We start from the raw sequence: 18,849 nt of genomic DNA, 5'->3' as shown, positions 1-18,849 counted from the left end.
TTCCTTAGAAGCTTATAGGATAGCATGTGGGATAAATATTTATATTTACATCACACACACACACACAGACACACACACACACACAGTGGAAGATTTCTGTATCACCTTACGCATTCAATGAATGGAGATTAACAAATATAATTACTACATGAAGTGGTTAGTGTAATTTCTAGGACTATAAGACTCCTGCCTTTTGCTGGAAGTACTAACAAGATAAGAAAAATATTAAAATATGCCTATCCTCAGAGTAACAATGAATATAAGACAATAAGCATATAGAAGATGAATGTATCAAAATATTCATCTTTGAAATAATATACTCAAAGGCCAAGAGAAATATATAGTGGAGATAAAGATATAAGGGATGCTATTGGGAGACAAACAGAAATTAATAAAATTTCCAATTTTATTGTAATCATAGAGCAATTACTACTAGAAGTCAGAGGTTGTAAGTTAGGAATAAAAAGTGAACCAGTTTTATTCTATAAAATCTCATTCTAAGTATAATTACAAATACTAATCAAAAGCAAGGGGAGGTGAATGCTGATCATGGTGGGATACTCCAGTGGTCTCTGCTCTCTAAGATTGAGACAGGAGGATCACATTTTAAGGTTACTCTGAACTATACAGCAAGACTCTTCTCAATAAATAAAACAGAACAACAACTACCAAAGAAGTTGGAGAAAGACACAGTACACATCTGTAACCCAGGAGGAGTGGCTATATCAATGTCAAATGTACCTCAAGGCCATGGAAATTAGCAGTGCTAAGTAGAAATATTGTACTGCATACTGGTTAAAGGACATTGACCAAAACCAAACCAAACCAAAACAACAAACAACCCCCCACAATCTTCAATATATATGGCTTCAATGGATATTTCAAAATAAATAGAAAATACTGTTAAAAGCAATGTATGATTACACCAGGAATGTTTATTACATGTCTCCCAAACATAGTAGAAAGCATATACAGAAAGTCATCAAAATCTCCATATTATATACTTGAACAAAATGAACTATCATAACTACCATAACAATAACAATTGACATTTATTATTTATTAAAAATATTTTAAACAATATAATGGTTAAACTAAAAACCAGTAGAATGCAATATTTGTCCAGGACAGCCTCAGCCCAGGGGTATAACAATGAAAGCAAGCAAAGTCTTCAATCTGGGGAAAGAAAATTAAGAAATGAATAAAATTTCACAGCTAAGTACTAATTTGGGCCTGCCTCCATTCAGTCATATGATAAAGCCCTGACCTCCACCAGATGACTGGGACTTTAGTAATCTAGCTTAGTGGAAACACATTGATCTTAGTCTTAGTTATTGTACTATTGGGGTAAAGAGACAACTCAACCAAGGCAACTCTTACAAGAGAAAGCATTTAATTGGGGGCTTGCTTTAGTTTCAGAGGTTTAGTGCATTATCATTGTGACAGGGAGTATTTGGCAAACATGGCAGGCCTGGTGCTGGAGATGTAGTTGAAAGCTACATCCATCCTGATGCCAGGACAGAGACAGGGAGATGGGATCTGACACGGAATTTTGAAACCTCAAAGCCTAACTACAGTAACAAACTTCCTTCATGAAGGCCACACCTCCAAATCCTTCTAATGCTATCAATCAGTTCCAATCCTTGGTGACTAAGCATCCAAATGTATGACTCTCTGGGGTCATTCTTATTTAAATTTCTTATTAAAAATGTCCAAAAAAATCTTTTTTTTGATAACACTGTAGTCTTGTAATAGTCAATTATATTCTCTCTGTCTCTTTCTGTCTCTCTGTCTCTTTCTGTCTCTCTCTCAAACACAGATAGAAGCTAAAGTACCATATGAAAGGGAAGTAAATGATGACATTGATAATGATTGGCAATGAGAAATAAAAATTCCAGAAACAAAAGCCAATCATTATAAAAGGAAAATAAACTAATTGTTTTATTATATTAGCTAAGCTAAAAAGACAGAAGACATAGATTACAAATGTCATCAATGAAATGAAGAGTAATGAGAAAAATCTTATAGACATTAAACACATCTAACAGTTGATTTCCGGTAGTTTCTTTCATAGTTAAACTATTAAAATTCATTAATAAGAAAGTGATAATCTAAAGAATTTTATGTTTAGTAAAATTCAAAATGAGCATATTTTCATGGAAGAAAATTCTAAGACAACATTATTTCACTTGCAAATTTTGTTAAAGATTTATGAAAAGTAAAATGGTGTTCATTCTCTTCAATATAGAAAATAGAAACTAGTAGAACATGTTCTACCTCATTCTGAAAAGATTGCATTACAAAACAAAAATCCAGACAAAATCTACAAAATACCATACTATCTAACTTCAATGGTTATTGTTCTCACAGAACTCAAAAATTTCAGTAAAATGTTATAGAAGCAATTGAAATGCGAGGCTGGTTCAATGTTACTAAAGCAATCAGTTGGTGACACCATGTGAACAGACTAAAGCAGAAGTGGCCATGCAACAGCCTCTGTAGATCCAGAAAAATTGTTTGACAAAACTCAAAATACTATGAAGAATTATGAACTTGTTTAATGTCATAAATGTTCTCAAATCCTACAGCCCACATTAAATCTAACAAGGAAAGAATGATGCAGTGCCCTAAAACTGGAACCAAGAAAGGTTGGCCATTCATCACTATAATTCACCAAAAATCCTAAGTGGTGCAGCAGAGTAATACACATAAGCAAGGCACACAACAGCAGCAGAATAAGTCCACTTCCTTATTTGGGTAATAACAGTCTCATGGAATATAGTTTTTAAAAGGTTTTAGAACTGGAAAATTAACTTGACATAGTAGCAGGAGACAAAGTCAGAAGAAGAATCAAGTTTGGCTTAATATAATAGCAATGAGCCACTGAAAATCCACGTTACAAAATGGCTCCACATGTTGCAGAGTAAAAAGAATTCTTAAATATACCAATATGAGTTTGATCTATACTTAGAAAGCCACAAAACACTGACAAAGGCTGTCAAGAAGAAATAAATGTTGAATTTATGAGAGGTAAGTTAAAAATAAATTTATAAAACAATGGTAGCTTTTTAAATGGAAAAATAGAGATGGTGTAGTTTCTGCATACTTTAGCAATTATATGTTCAGAGGAAAATAACCCTATTATTTTAGTAAAAATATTTTAATTTTTACTGTAATATAACAACTTTATAGCAATACATAATTATACTTACTTTTATCATTCCTTAATTCTTTACTGAAACAATAAAATTATATTATTTTTATAGTGTTAGTGAAATCCTTCAGACATTTCCTCTACTCCTAAGAACAATGTTCTATAGAGTTGCTGCCCTTCTCAGAATACAAATCTCATGGTACATTTATTGGAAGAAATATCAGTTTATACTCTCCCAAACTATTAAGCACAAAATAGAAATCAAGGCTTGTGACTATACTGAAATAAAATGTATTTAATCAGTGCTTCTTGAATAACACTGATTGATTCTTGAATAAATTGATGATTATAATTTTTATAATGATTGCATGCTGTGACTCATAATCAGAATATTGTGAAATTCTGTGAATATTTTTGATTGGGTTTTCAGGACTCTGCTTCAGTGTCATTTATAAAATGACACCAATGTACAAATCATTGCTTAATTAGAATCTTCATGATGCATAAATATTATCCAGTTAAATAACTAAAATCATACTTGCCTTTTTAAAATGCTAGCTTTCCAGTAACCTTTTAAGAACTAATAACTATTAATTTAAATCCATTATTAATTAAAAAACTGACAAAAACTGACAAAAACTATCTAAAATCTTTAGGGTCAAGATTGGATGTTAATGGTAATTTTTACTGCAACAGAGCTGGAATTCATTACCTAATGAATGGGAATTACTGGCCAATTGCACACAACCTGTTTATGTGAGATAAGCTTTGAAGGATGGCTGTGTTAGACATGTGACTTCATTAGTCTAGATGCCTTGGGATGATTGGCAAACCTCTCTTCTATTGAAGAGAAAAAAATTTAACTACCTGTCTGAAAGTTTTCTGTAAATTGAGATCAGTATAAAGTACCAGAAGGGGTGAGGAAAAGAGGGAGAAGGAAGGGAGAGGCGAGAGAGAGGAAGGAGAAGGAAAGAATGAATATAATATATACAAATGACTTTGAGCTGCTGTATTGAATATATTAAAATAATATGAGCTTCTTGAAGATTTATTGATTGGCAATATATGCAAACAACATCTAAACATAAATCTATTATGGTTATAAATTTGGTTAGGATACCACTAAAAGTGGTTATACTGAGAAATACAAAAATATTTCATGCCTATACATACAGAATACATCCCAATTAAATGCAATTTTCACTGAAATATTTTGCTAGTTTTGCTTATATCACTTTTAAACTATTGTGTAAATAGTGGTAAATCAGAGATGATATATAACATTTCAATGAATTATGTCTAATGCTAATAGCTCTAAAGGAAAGATTTGTCACACTGATATGAATCTACAAAATTACCATTTTAATTGTTTCATGGTAATTGTTATTGTTTAATCCTAGTTTCACTTATTGTCATTGTTTTCTAAATTGCATGTGCAGTTTTATTTTCAGTGTACCTTATTTTCAAAATGATTTGCATATTCATCAGTTTCAAACTCTCACTATAAAAGAAACATATTACATAGGTATTGGTAAATCACTGCTATTACCAATTGATATACTTTATCACAAATAAAATATAAGATGATTTCTAGAGACCATGAAGTAATTTCAATTTGATTTCTTTAGTCATTTACTCATTTGTTAAAGAAATAAATATAAATTTAGCTCTGTATCCTGCCAAGATGTATTTCTAGGCATTGAGACAAACAAGAGCAAAAAGCCAAGTAATACTCATTACATTCAGGGAACTTGCATTTTTATTTGGGGTAAACAGATAGTAAGCAAATAAATAAATGTGTTTTATGTCAATGATGAGAAAGAGAACACAGGACTGAGATAAAGTGCCTGAGGTGAGGGTAAAAAAGTAAAATTTTAAATAGCACACTCAGTATGCTGACCTTAGATGCACAGATAGTAATTGAGCAGGAAGGTCAAGGGGTACAGATAACAAGACATGTGCACTTTAGCAAGATATGTAAATGTAAAAGCCTGCAGGAGTAAGCTTGGTTTGCTAGGTGAAGATCATAGCAAGGGCTTTTCTGTCTCTCTCTTAAAAGGGCATCTATTAAAAAGATTTCCCTCTCTCCTCAGGAGAAATGCAAAAGCAGGAGGGTCGTGAATTCAAGGTCATCGTTGCTTCTATTATTGTAGCAGATCATGGAAGTACATACCTGTACTCCTAGATCTTGGCAGGTTGATAAAAACAGGAAGATCAGGAGTTTATGATCAGTGTGGGTCACATAATACCCATGACTCAAGCAATAATGTTAATAAAATTCAGAATAAGATGACTGTTTTTTGAGCCAGAACTGATAATATTAATGGACTCTTGTATGTGTTTTTCAGATAAAGTAGGAATTTTTCTGATGGGGAGGATGCCAGGGGGGAGGAGGATTAGGGGAAAGTAGGGAATAGGGTTGAGGAAAAGAGGGGAAGAGGAGAGAAGAGGAGAAAAGAGATGGCAGGCTGCAAACGTCAGGCTTGAAGCAAAAGCACAAGTTGTTTGCTATTTATAACTGAAAATAAATCTGTGGAAAGATATTTTGAGCAGAGGAAAATAAATTTCTGATTATGGCCTCTTTTTTGTAGTCATCTTAGGGAAAGAACCAAAATGACAGGAGGATGGCTTGTTGGGTTCCAGATAAGGTCTGAAATAAAGCCTGACGTGTAGCTCAGTGTGAAAATCTGGTCACATAAGAGAAATGGTGTGCTGAGCTTAGAAAATACTGCATTTCCCATCTTTCCATCCATTCCAGTAAAGCTTCAGAAACCAAGAATAGGGAGCAATCAAGTATATCCAATGTTATTTAGCAGTTTATTGAGGATTGAAAAGTAAATGGATACAGTACTTCAGAAGTTTCATTGATAGATGCAGTTGCCTTTGAAACTGGGAAGGGCAGAAGAAAAGGTTATGAAATACAATACTTGTAGTTTGGAGGCAGTATGAACACACGCTAAGCAAAAGAAGCTAGACCCAGAAGACCATGTACCACATTGCTTCATTAATTTGAAAAGTACAGAGTAAATCCACAATTACAGAAGTCAGTGTCTGAGACAGTAGAGAGAATGGAGCCTTATCAGCAACTGGTATGGAATTTTATTTAACGTAAAGGAATGTTTTGGAAATGCATAGTGATTTTAATTGTATAATGCTGCGGATGTACAAAATGACACTGAAGTGAACAGCTTCAAATGGTTTAAGTAGTGAGTGTTATAGAGTAGGAATTTTACATTAAGAAGAACTCTCTTCAAGCTAAGTTCACGAGTAAGCATTAAAAAATGGAATTCATGAGAATCTGCATTACTTAAAGAATTAAGTTGATAGTTTGAGCCATTTGAAGATGGGTGAAATGCTGTTGTTTGGTTATCAGAGTGAACGATCTCATGGGAAAGAGAACATGAGGTTGCAGAGGAGAGAGGATGATCTTACTGGAGTGAAGCTTTAAATCGGCAGAATATGTAATTTCTTTATCAAGGGTGTCCAGGGAAGAGCATGGGCGGCTGACAGGAAAAGATGTGGAGAACACAGCAGGCAAAGGTGGGGCTGGAGTTGGTCTTATCTGAAGTGTGAAGCAAGGTGATTAACTGACAATGATGCTGGAGTGGGCAAGAACGAGGAGGACAGAAACAGTTGTCTAAGATGGAAGAGAATCGGGGTGTCATGCTGTAGTGTACTGGAGAGTCACAAATATGAACTTATATCAGTCTGCAAGATTGCATCCTCTCTTTATGGCCATCAGCTGTATAAATACAGGGCAGACCAGGTAGAGGGTTGCATTTAGTTTTTCTTTGAGAGATTGGAAGTGCATAAAAAGATAAAGGGAAAGGCATTTGTCTGAACAATTGTAAGAATAGAAATGAAGACACGACCGATTACCAAAGCAATTAAAGACATTGTACGACCATAGACTGATGGGCTGGTATAATAAAGCTGTCATTGAGCAAACACCATGCAGTGTTCTCAAATAAACTAAGTTGATTCCAGGGTCAGTAGGTTAGGTATGACTTTTGGGATTACCATCATACATGCAGCTCATTTTCATGGTGTCGCTAAGAAACATACAAAAGTCTTGTTACAGATGAGATATCAAAAGGAGCGAGCTATCCTTGCTAGGTTACCATTGCAGAGTAGGTCACTTGAAGGCGTAAGAGGGAGAATTCAGTATCATCAGAGGTTTTCATGCTGCAATGAAAAAATGGAGTTCTGTCTCTTCATCCCCAAGGCAAGCTCAAGAGTGAGTTAGGAAACAAGTTAGGATCTGTGAGAACTAGTTGTAGTGATATTTCATTTATGTTTTAATAAATAAAGTTTGCATGAAGATCAGAGGGTAAAACTAAGGCCCTGGAGGCCACACAGTGGTGTCACACACCTCTAATCCCGTGATTTGGGAGACAGTAGCAGATGGATTTCTGTGAGTTCAAAGCCCGGGCTACCTAAGATCAATGCAGAAACAGATGCAGGTGGTGGTGGCTCACACCTTTAATCCCAGCAGTAAAGGAAAATATAAAATGGGAGGAGACAGAGGCTGAGGGCTCATTCTGCAGTTGCCTAGCCTTGGTGGAGATAAGACTTTTCTAGTCGCTTGGCTGTTTTGCTTTTCTGATCTACAGCTTGAACCCCAGTATCTGTCTCTGTGTTTTTACTATTTGCGCTACCATTGGTAGCACTTACAGAAGTAAGTGGAAGCTTCAACAGAGTTCATGTTTTCATCAAAGTTGTTTTCCAGGAACTAAATAACAACAACAACAACAAATAACGTAAAAGTGAATGTTGAAACAGCCAGAGCCCAAAATTTCAAAGACCTAAGAGTTCACATCATTTCCTGATGAGTGCGGCAGCCAGGCCCAGTGGGAAACACCAATGTCAAGAGGGCTAAACTCAGTATTTCCTAACCAGAGAGTAAGAATTTACTGAAAGTAGTAGTAGGAGCAGAGGGGAGAGCGGGTCTACTTCCAAGTCTAATCTCTGCCACCAAACTAGTTGTAATGCGAACTAGTCAGAGAAGCTAGTTCAAGAGTGGATCCCGTTTCCAGTGTCAGAAGATGCCATCAACCATATTAGTTCCCTAAACAAGTCACAGTCCTAGACTCTTCATTTCAATATTAGTGTAGGTTACTTCTGTGAAAACAGTGATGGCTTGGTTTGGAGGCTTTCCTGGCACTACCACGATCTGATTAAAGCATATATCCAGTGGCACGGTTGATTTATCCTCTCTGTCCCTGTCTCTCTGTCTTTGTCTCTGTCTCCCTATCCTTCTTATTCCTGATTATAGCTTTGTAATCTGCTATGCAAGTGTTTAGAATATTTTTGTAAATGTGACCATTCTGAGAGAGATGTGTTTCAAGGACTCCTGCATCTCACTTGTGTTCTTTCTATAAATTTAATAGATGAGCTTTTACCATGTCAAGAAAAGTTGAAAACCAAGCAGGACCTATATTGTTCAGATATGGAGCTCTGCAGATTTGATTCTTCAGATGAAGGTTTGAGTTGTAAGTGTCAAATCAAGATTCCCATTTTGTTGGTATGGTCACAATGTATAAAAGCCAGCAACCAGCTATAGGAGCATGTATGTGCCAATCTTTGCTGGCATTAATGTCCTTAGGTTTAGCTGGGTGTCAAAGTTTGCACTTTAAGAGAATAGTGAACAAGCTTAAATACATCAATGTAAGATGACATTTTATAAAGTCATAGCATTACAGAGTATCTTATAATCATATAAAATATATGGCTTTTAAAATTTGAGTTTGAGGGTGAATGGTAAATAAACTAATGGATATAATTCATGAAGTAGATAAGGAGAAATATGAGACTTTACAATTTGTTCTAAAGCCATGATGCAAGAAAACTAGATATCTAATTTTTAAGCCAATGGTCCTTTTTCGAGAAGATCCACACTTTTATAAAATGAAAAACTTTGCAAAATAGAGTGGCTTAGGTATTCTTGCAGCTGTGTCTGGCCTGTGGGTCACATGTACCCCAGGATAGTTATGAATTTGGCCAAAAATTACTTAAAATTGTACATGATGTCTTTTTGTAATGTAGTTATGTAGTTCTTCCGCATGAACTTTGAGGATGACAGCATCATGTCCCAGGTGGAGAAGGTTGGATGCACCTGCCTGGGTCTAAGGCTTTACTGAATCAAACGTTCAAGATAGTAAAGTGCTCTCGGTGTTTCTGCAGAAGCCTCTTAGTTTAGCACAACACACAACTGAGGTTGAGTTGTCACTCCAGGAGACTGCAATAATCCACCAAGGCCCTTTTCTCTCTTCTCAGTGTGCCAGCCTTGTGGATTCGACTTTGACATGTGTGCCTGGGTAACTGGGGCACCTGCTGAGCAAACTTCTTGGATGTGCACAAAAGCAAGTGAGGTCCCTTTACTGGACCCTATACCCTGGCAGGATCACAGTGGCAATGATGAAGGTACCAAATAAAATGCAATGTATTTTATATATGATGCTTTATTGTGATGAGTATTAAATCTTTAAGCCAGGGGTATTGGTAAGCATACATATTAATAAAAGTATCTCATAAATTTTGAAAAGGAAAATAATGTTTTTTTAAACCTGTTAAAGAAAAATTATGCCACATTAGCTGTTGTTTTGTTTTATTTTTCTTGTTGTCTGGATGTATTCGTTTATATGAATTAAAAACAAAGTCTTTTACCAAACCCAGTCACATTGCTTCTCACTAAAATGCTGCTTCCTTCTGTTACTGGAATGTAAGTTATTATGATCTGTGTGCATGTCTCCCCACCATTCCCACCCTGACCTCTTTCTTAGTTATTGCTTGCTTTTTACTTTTATTTTTTGCCACTAGTTTGAAAACATTACCTACATGTTTTTTAAATATGTACTCTTAATTTAAAATTGTATTTATTTATTAATGTGTGCAGTGTGTGTGTAAGTATACCATGGAATGTATGTAAAGGTTTGGTTTTCTACGTCTACCATGTAGGTTTGCAAACCAAATGGAACCAAAAGTCCTCCTGCTTGTGCTTGCTGTACAAACACTTTCACTTGATAAGCTACCTAACTGGCTTAATAATATTAACTTTAATATGCACATATGAATACTAAATTTATTACATAAAAACCTAAAGTGGGAGCTGGAGAGATGACTCAGTTGTGAAGAGCATCTGCTTCCTTACAAAGAATGTGAGTTCAGTTCCCAGCACCCACATGTGCTGTTCACAGCAGCGTCAACTCCAGCCATGGGGACCTGGTATCATCTTTTGGCTCTTGTGAAACACACACACACACACACACACACACACACACACACCTGCACATACACTAAATTTTTTATCAAACTAAAATTCCTTTGTATTTCTTCTTTCTTCTTTTTCTTTTATTGAAAATAAGTTTTTTCCATACAAAATAATCTGAATATGATTTCCCCTCACCCTATACATTCTAGTCTTTTCCCATCTTACCTCAAATATGATCCACATTCTTTCTATCTCTCATTAGAAAACAAACAGACAGATAGGGAAGAACTTCCCCCCTAACAAAAACAAGCAAACAAAAAAAACAAAAAAAAGAAGAAAAAGGAAAGGAAAGGAATGGAAGGAAGGAAGGAAGGAAGGAAGGAAGGAAGGAAGGAAGGAAGGAAGGAAGGAAGGAAGGGAGGAAGAAAAACCAAGACTCAGAGACCAATACATTCACACCCTGGAATTCCATTAAAAAATGGAAGACATAATATATGTATAAAGGATGTATAAGGTCAAATAACAAATGGCGTGACATAGCATTATGAGACAAAGAACCTCTAAAGATATTCTCGCGTTCTTTCGTGCTGGCATCTACTGCTTGGCTTTACCCTTAAGAGTGGTTGTTTTCCCCAGTAAGATTCCCTTGGAGATAGCTAACTTTTCATTTGCAAGAGGCTCTCAGTTGGAGATAACTTCTGGGCTAGGAATAGGGGATATGTCCATTTCTTCTTATGTGGTAGGACCCCACCTGGGCAGACCAGTGCAAACCCTGTGCATGCTCCATCAGTCTCTGTGAGTTCATATGTGTTCAGTCCTGTTTATTAGAGGTCCCTGCTTCCTTGGTGTTCTCCTTTCCCTCTGACATCTGCATTCCTTCTGTCCCTACTTCTTCAGGTTTCCCTGTGACCCAAGGGAACGGATTTGATGGAGACACCCTTTTACGACTGGGTGTTCCAAGACCGTGGGTCTCTGTATTTGTTTCTATCTACTGCAAAAGGAAAATTCTCTAATGATGGCTGAGCAAGACACTGATCTATGAGTGTAGCAGAATGACTTAGGAGTAATTTTATTCTTATATTCCTTTATCAGAACAGTAGTATTTATTTTTTTCCCTGGGTCCTATGTAATCTTAGATTCTTAGCCACCCAAACAGCATCGGGTATAGGTTTCATATCAAGGAGGGGGCCATAATCAAATCAGGTATTTGTTGGCTACTCCACAAGCTTTGGGCCAAATTGCATTGATATATTACAAGCAGGACACCATTGTAGAACACAGGGTTTATAGCTTGGTGTTCTACTCTCCTTTAGCAGTGTGCAGACTACTTTTCAGAGCATGAACACTAGTCCATAGGGGTGAAGGTTCCAGGTAGGCACCAGCTTGGCTTCTCCATGTTCAGTGAGTTGTGTAGATATTGTCTTCAGCAATGGAGACTTACTGTCAGTTTGTGAGGAGCTAATAGTCTTAAGCTTAGGTTGTTTGTAGCTTCCCAAGGGAACCATTTGGCCAAGAATTCAATTAGATATAACTTTTCATTTCATGACAAAGTATGTCCAGTTGGGCCCTGTCTTCTCTGTTATTTTATGATTTCATTTAGATTGCCTTCATATAAATATACATTGTAGGAAACTTTCACTGTTTTCTACATGACACCTAAAATGCCCCCCCCCCTTTTAAGCTATTCCTCCTCAGATTGCATCCTTTCCTTGCTCTTCCCCTCCCTTCCCTATTTGATCCTCCCATTCCAATTACATCCATCCACCTTGTCCATTCATCATCTTGAATATGAGGATGATCTTGAAAATTTCTATTCTATAATATTTATTTTTTAATTATAGCTTAAATTCTTTTGAAGACTTTTTAAGTTCATATCTTAAGGAGATCATAATTGCATATCTTATAATTTGTGTTCCTTGACTTATCTGTGTATTTTCATGTTTTGGAATATAACTTTTTGAGGTGTTGTCTAAAGGTCTGGTAGATTTCTTTAGAATTCTAGTAATGTCCCATTTCATCTTTAGTTGTGCTGAGTTGGGTCAGTCTTATTACTCTTTTTTGCTTTGGATAGAATAGTAGTTTTGTCAACCATACACATATCTCCAAAGTCCCTTCTATGCATGGCAGCAATGTGAACAGGGGCACATGACAGCTGGTTGCCCTGGAGGACTCTTGTCTTTCACAGGATTTCAGTGGTATTGAACATCTACTGTACAACTGTCCATTGCCCACCAGACTTCAGTAAGCCTTCTTTCTTTGGGTACCAGGGGCCCCTGCTGGACAAATTCAACTTTGCAGTTTATTCTGGACAGATTCTTCAACCTTTCCAAGCCTTCTCGAATTTTACTCCCTGGACTGCTTAATACTAAGGCTGGGTTTGTCTCCCAAGTATGTTTGGAAGAGGGGGATTCAATTAGAACACTGAAGTTCATACAGACCTAAAACCATGATAGATTTTCCATGAAGATGGTACCCAGAGTCATATAGATTGGAGAAAAGGGTTATGCCTGCTGCTTATGCATCTGCAGGAGGCACTGTTGTAATAAAACCTGCAACTGTATTGTGAGGATTGTGAGGAATCTGGGCTTTTCCTGTGGCTGGGATTGTTAGTACCTTCACCAGGACCTCCTGAGTTTCATTTTGAATGAGGCTTCTGATTATTGCTCCTCTTTCATTGTTGGCAGGAATAAGGTTGCAGCTATGTTTGTCATGGCTTACTTCTTTTGAGTGTGTTACCTGTCCTGTCCCCTGTATTGCTCAGGCTTGTGGCCACTGCCCTTTTGAATTGCTGAACATTCAGTTTCTTTTCTTGGAGAAGATTCTCTTTTTCCTACAACACCTCTTCTCCTTAGATATATCTACTAAGTAACTTCTCACTCCCATAATACAGAAGAATAATTTCCAGATCTAAACATAAGCATTTCATTTTATTGTCTTTTAAATTTTATACTTTCCAGAAAGATAATTTTTTAAAATTTTGCTTTTTTTATAGGTAAAATATTTCCTCTCTGGTTTTTGTTAGATTTTTAATTTTCTTTGATATGTGTATTAGTTTTTGTTCTTTTAAAAAAGTATTTGTGCTGCTTGGTATTTTATGGGTTTTAAACTGTGATTTGGAGAAATTCTATTACAGTTGTTTCAAATACTACTTTTATTGCTCTTCTAGTGTTCTTCTTATATTCTTTTTTCCTATTAATTTTATTTTTTTGTTTTGGTTTTAGAAGAGCTATAAGTGTCCTCAAGTTTGGAGATTCTTCTCTCAACAGTGTTTTGTTTACTAACAACAACCATAAAGACATTCTTAAGTTCTGTTACACTGGTTTGGGCACTAGTGTTCCTTTCTGATCCCTAAATTTTCCATCTCTCTGCCTGTGCTCTCTGTTCTATTCTGCTTCTCTGTTGCAATGATGCAAACTTGGAAGGAAAATATTTATTTGGCTTTCAGGTTACAGTCTGTCACTGACGGAAGCTGGGGCAGGTGCAGGCAGGAACCTGTAGGGAGGAGGAATACTGCTTACTGGTTTGCCCACATGGCTTGCTTAGCACCTTTATTACTCAACTCAAGCCTACTTACCTAAGGGAATCTCCCTCCACAGTAGGCTGAGCTCTCCTGCATTACTTATCAATCAAGAAAAAGCCCCACAGACATGCATGCCTTCAGGCCATTCTGATGGAAACAATTTCTCAGCTGAAAGTCCCTCTTCCAGTCCTCCCCCCCGCCGTGTGTTTAAGTTTTGCAAAATGACATAAGCCAACCAACACATTATTGTAACAGGTCTATCTTTGTACCCCAGATTCTGTCAAATGAAACGGAGACTTCTTATTAAATATGAAAACTTGGCCTTAGCTTAATCTTGTTCCCAAGTAGCTCTTATACCTTAAATTAACCCATTTAGGCACCTCCACAGGAGCAGATACAAAGGAGTGACCCCTGAGAGAGCAGACCTGAGCCAAAGACCTCTGTGGATATGGGTGTGAGACAGGGACCTCTGAGGGATTAGGCCCAAACCAGAGACCACTGTGGAACTGGGCCTAAGCCAGGGACATCTGTGGGAACAGGCCTGAGCCAGCAACCTCCTCCAAAGAAGGCCTGAGCCAGTGACATCAGGCACAGCAGGCTGAAAACAGCAATCCCCACAGGAGCAGGCCTCAGCCAGCAACCTCCACTGGAGCAAGCCCAAGGCAATAACTTCCACAGGAGCAGGAGCGGGTATAAGGGAGTAACCACCGAGAGAGCAGGCCCAAGCCAGAGGCCTCTACAGGGCCAGGTATGAGTCAGGGACCGCTGAGGGAACAAGCCCGAGCCAGAGACATCTGTGGGAACAGGCCTGAGCCAGCTACCTTAGCTGAAGCAGGCCCAAGGCAGTGACCTCTCTAGTAGCAGACTTGAGCCAATGACATTCACCACAGCAAGACTAAGGCAATGACCTTCAGAGGAGCAGAGCAACCCCGGGAGCACTGAGTGACCTCCAGGAAACCCGAGTGACCTCCAGGGTGACTATAACTGTGGCCCTGACTGCCCCTCAAGGAGCAACCTTATGAACCTTGGATCCAATGGCACCTGGAAGATTGATCACCAGAGACAGAACCCCAACTACACTAATCAGAGGAAAAGATGAATAGACAAGGTAAGAACACACTCAGCACCACAAAGAGCAACATGGCACCAATAAAAATTAGTGGCCATACAACAACAAGATTTGATCAACAAAATATAGATAAAGTAGAAAAAATGACCTAAAAATAGCTTTAGGAAAATGCTTGAATCCCTTAAAGAGGAAATAAAAATTCCCTCAAAGAAATGGAGAATAGGAAAAACCAAAAATTGGAAGAAAATAACAAATCCCTTAAAGAAAACAAAAAAAAATAATCAAACGGATTAAAGAAAGTATTCAAGAATTGTGAATTGAAATAGAGACAATAAAGAAAACAAAAATCGAGGGAATTATAGAAATGGAAATTATGAGAAAATAATCAGGAACCACCAACGCAAGCATAAACAGCAGAATAGAAGAAAGAACCTCAAGTGCTTTCTATATTTTTCCTATATATATTTTTTCTATATATATTTTCCTATATAATAGGAAATAGACTCATTGGGCAAAGAAAACATTAAATCAAAAAAAGCTTAACACAAAATATCCAGGAAATATGGAACACCATGACAAGACCAAACCTAGGAATAATAGGGATAGAACAAGTCCAACCCAAAAGCACAGAAAATATATTTAATAAAATCATAGAAGAAAACTTTCCCAACCTATAGAAAGATATGCATACAAAGAAACAAGAAATTTACAGAACACCAAATAGACTGGATCAAAAAAAAAAAGGTTCTCTTGTCACATTGTACACTAAACATATGGAATGAAGAAAGAATATTAAGAGCTGCAAAGGGAAAAGGTCAAGTAACAAATAAAGGTAGACATATCAGAATCACACCTGATTTCTCAATGGTAACAGTGAAAGCCAGAAGGTCATGATCAAGTTTTATGCAGTCATTAAGAGACCATGGATGCCAGTCCAGACTACTATACCCAGCAAAACTTTCAATCACCATAGACAAGCAAAACGAGATACTCCATGACAGAATCAGGTTTAACCAAAACCTAGCAACAAACACAGCCATTGGCAAAATACAAGAAGGAAAACTTCAACCCAAGGAAGTTGACTACATCCATAAAAACTCAGACAATAGATGATCTCACAGCAGCAAATCCCAAAGAAGGGAAAAACACACACAATATCATCACCAACAGCAAAAACCAAAATAACAGTAGTTAGCAATCACTTGTCATTAATATCCCTTAATATAAATATACTCAACTCACATATAAAAAGACACAGGCTAAAGAGACTGGATATGAAAACAGAATCCATCCTTCTGCTGCATACAAGAAACACATCTAAACCTCAAAGACAGACATTGCCTCAGAGTAAAGGGTTGGGAAAAAATTTTCCAATCAAATGTACCTAAGAAAAAAGCCAGTGTAGCTATCCTAATATCTATCAAAATAGACTTCAAACCAAAATCAATTAAAAGAGGCAAAGAAGGCCATTTCATATTAGTCACAGAAAAAATTAATCAATAGAAAAATCTCACTACTGAATAACTATGCCCTAAATGCAAGAACACCCTCAGATGTAAAAGAAACATTTCTAAAGTTTAATTGACAAATTATACCCCACACACTAATAGTGGGAGACCTCTACACTCCATTCTCACACCTGGACAGGTCTGCCAGACAGAAACTTAACAGAAAAATAAGGGAACTAACAGATGTTATGACTCATATGGACTTAACTGACATCTATAAAATATTTCATCCAAACACAAAAGAATATACTTTCTTCTCAGCACCTCATGAAAACTTCTCAAAAATGGACCACGTACTAGGTAACAAATCAAAACTTAACAGATATAAAATATTGGAATAACCACTTGTATCTTATTAGATCACCACATTGAACCTCATAGAAGAGAAAGTGGGAAGTACACTTGAACACATTGGCACAGGAGACCACGTCCTAAATATAAGCTCAGTAGTACAGACACTGTGAGAAACACTTAATAAATGGGACCTCCTGAAACTGAGATGCTTCTGTAAAGCAAAGGACATGGTCAACAAGACAAAACAGAAGCCTACAGAATAGGAAATAATCTTCACCAACCCCATATCACAGAGGGCTGGTCTCCAAAATATACAAAGAACACAAGAAATTGGTCATCAAAAGAACAAATAATTCAATAAAACTTTGGGGTGCAGACCTGAACAGAGAACTCTCAACAAAGGAATTCAAAATGGCTGAAAGACACTTAAGGAAATATTTAACATTCTGAGCCATCAGAGAAATACAAATCAAAACAACTCTGTGATTCCATCTTACACCTGTAAGAATGGCCAAGATCAAAAACACTGATGACAACTTATGCTGGAGAGGATGTGGGGTAAAGGCAACTTCCACTTCTGCAATGCTGGTAGGAATGCAAGCTGGTACAGTAGCTTTGTATATCAGTATGGCAATTTCTCAGAAGATTAGGAAGCAACCTTCCTCAAGATCTGCAATACCACTTTTGATTATATACTCCAAGGATGCTCAATCATACCACAAGGACGTCTGCTCAGCTATGTTCATAGTAGAACTGTTTGTCATGGCCAGAACCCGAAAACAACCTAAATGCCCCTCAACAGAAGAATGGATGAGAAAAATGTGGTATATTTACACAACAGTGTACCACACAGCAGAAAAACATAATGACATCTTGAAATTTGTGGACAAATGGATGGATGGATCTAGAAAACATCATACAGAGTGATGCAACCCAGGCCCAGAAAGACAAATATCATATGTACTCATTTGGAAGTGGCTTTTAGACATAAAGCAAAGAAAAACCAACCTGTAATTCCCAGAGAACCTAGACAGAAATGAGAACCCTAAGAGAGACATACATGGATCTAATCTATGGGAAGTGGAAAAAGACAAGACTTCCTGAGTAAACTGGGAGCATGGGGACCATGGGAGAGGGTAGGTTGGAAGGGAAGATGTAGGGAGAGGAGTGGAGAAAAATATATGGCTCAATAAAAACAATAAAAAGTTAAGTACATTGTGCTACATGAATTGTTACATCTCCTTCATTCTGTACCTTATACTTCCTCTGCATCTCTCTGGTGATTTCCCTGCCTCTCAGATCACCCTCTCCCAGTTCCTTTTTCTCCCTAGATGCCTGTCTAGCCTCTCCTCCCTAAGTGTTGACCATTCAGCTCTTTATTAAACCAATGAGAAGGTGCTTTTGGAAGATGAGGTAGAACACACCTCAGGGTGTTTCAAAAGATTATCCCAGAACATGTCATGTGTTTTTATTTCTTCTATTACTGATATTTGCATATCATTTTTATTTACATCAGATTTCCAGTCTCATCATTCCAGGATTTCCAGACATATGTGTGTCTGGTTCTGATACTTACTTTTTCTTTCCAAACTGACTCTGGTCTTTCACTATTCCTTGTAGAGTTTTGCTTGAAGAATTAGGAGTGATTTGATGTGTGAAATTAAAGCTTATCCATTTTTGTTGTTATAATCATTTTCAGGCATCATACCCTTTAAAATAATATATTTTGAGCCTGGCTTGAAGAACTCCATAAAAAGTTTTGTTCCAAACAAACAAACCAAATAAATAAATAAACAAAAATAACCACATAATTCTTTCCCTAAGTTGTTTTCTTTTTTAGGTTGCGTGGTGTGGCTGAGGGACAATCATGCTTCTACTTTTGGATCTTTAGAGAGCAGTGCATATTTTAACAGTTCAGTATATCATTGCCTGGATGGACACTGCTATCTCCAATTCTATTACACTATGGAAAACAGTGTTCTGAGAGTAAGATTGTACACAAATAAGGTGAGAAAAAAATAATGTTTATTTAAAATCCCTTGAATATATGTCATTTCTGTTCTTAAGTACTTGTTTGTTTTTCTGTTTCTTAGT

At 36.9% G+C, this 18,849-nt stretch overlaps 1 protein-coding gene across 3 annotated transcripts in view; it reads left to right on the top strand.

The window, feature by feature from the left end:
* Malrd1 (MAM and LDL receptor class A domain containing 1) overlaps positions 1-18,849 on the top strand; it is a 614,092-nt gene that overhangs the window by 57,600 nt on the left and 537,643 nt on the right. For 2 of the 3 annotated variants that reach the window (XM_087896345.1, XM_087896344.1), the window contains exons 6-8: positions 8,545-8,646; positions 9,431-9,577; positions 18,596-18,762. In XM_087896345.1, coding sequence (XP_087752471.1) covers positions 8,545-8,646; positions 9,431-9,577; positions 18,596-18,762 — 416 coding nt within the window. The remainder of the gene's footprint in view (positions 1-8,544; positions 8,647-9,430; positions 9,578-18,595; positions 18,763-18,849) is intronic. The other variant, XM_087896346.1, reaches the window with a different exon arrangement.

Source organism: Myodes glareolus, chromosome 14 (assembly GCF_982192425.1).
Source record: "Myodes glareolus chromosome 14, mMyoGla1.1, whole genome shotgun sequence".
NCBI lineage: Eukaryota > Metazoa > Chordata > Mammalia > Rodentia > Cricetidae > Myodes > Myodes glareolus.
Note: the sequence above shows the minus strand (reverse complement) of the source record. Positions and strands in the feature narration are given on the sequence as shown.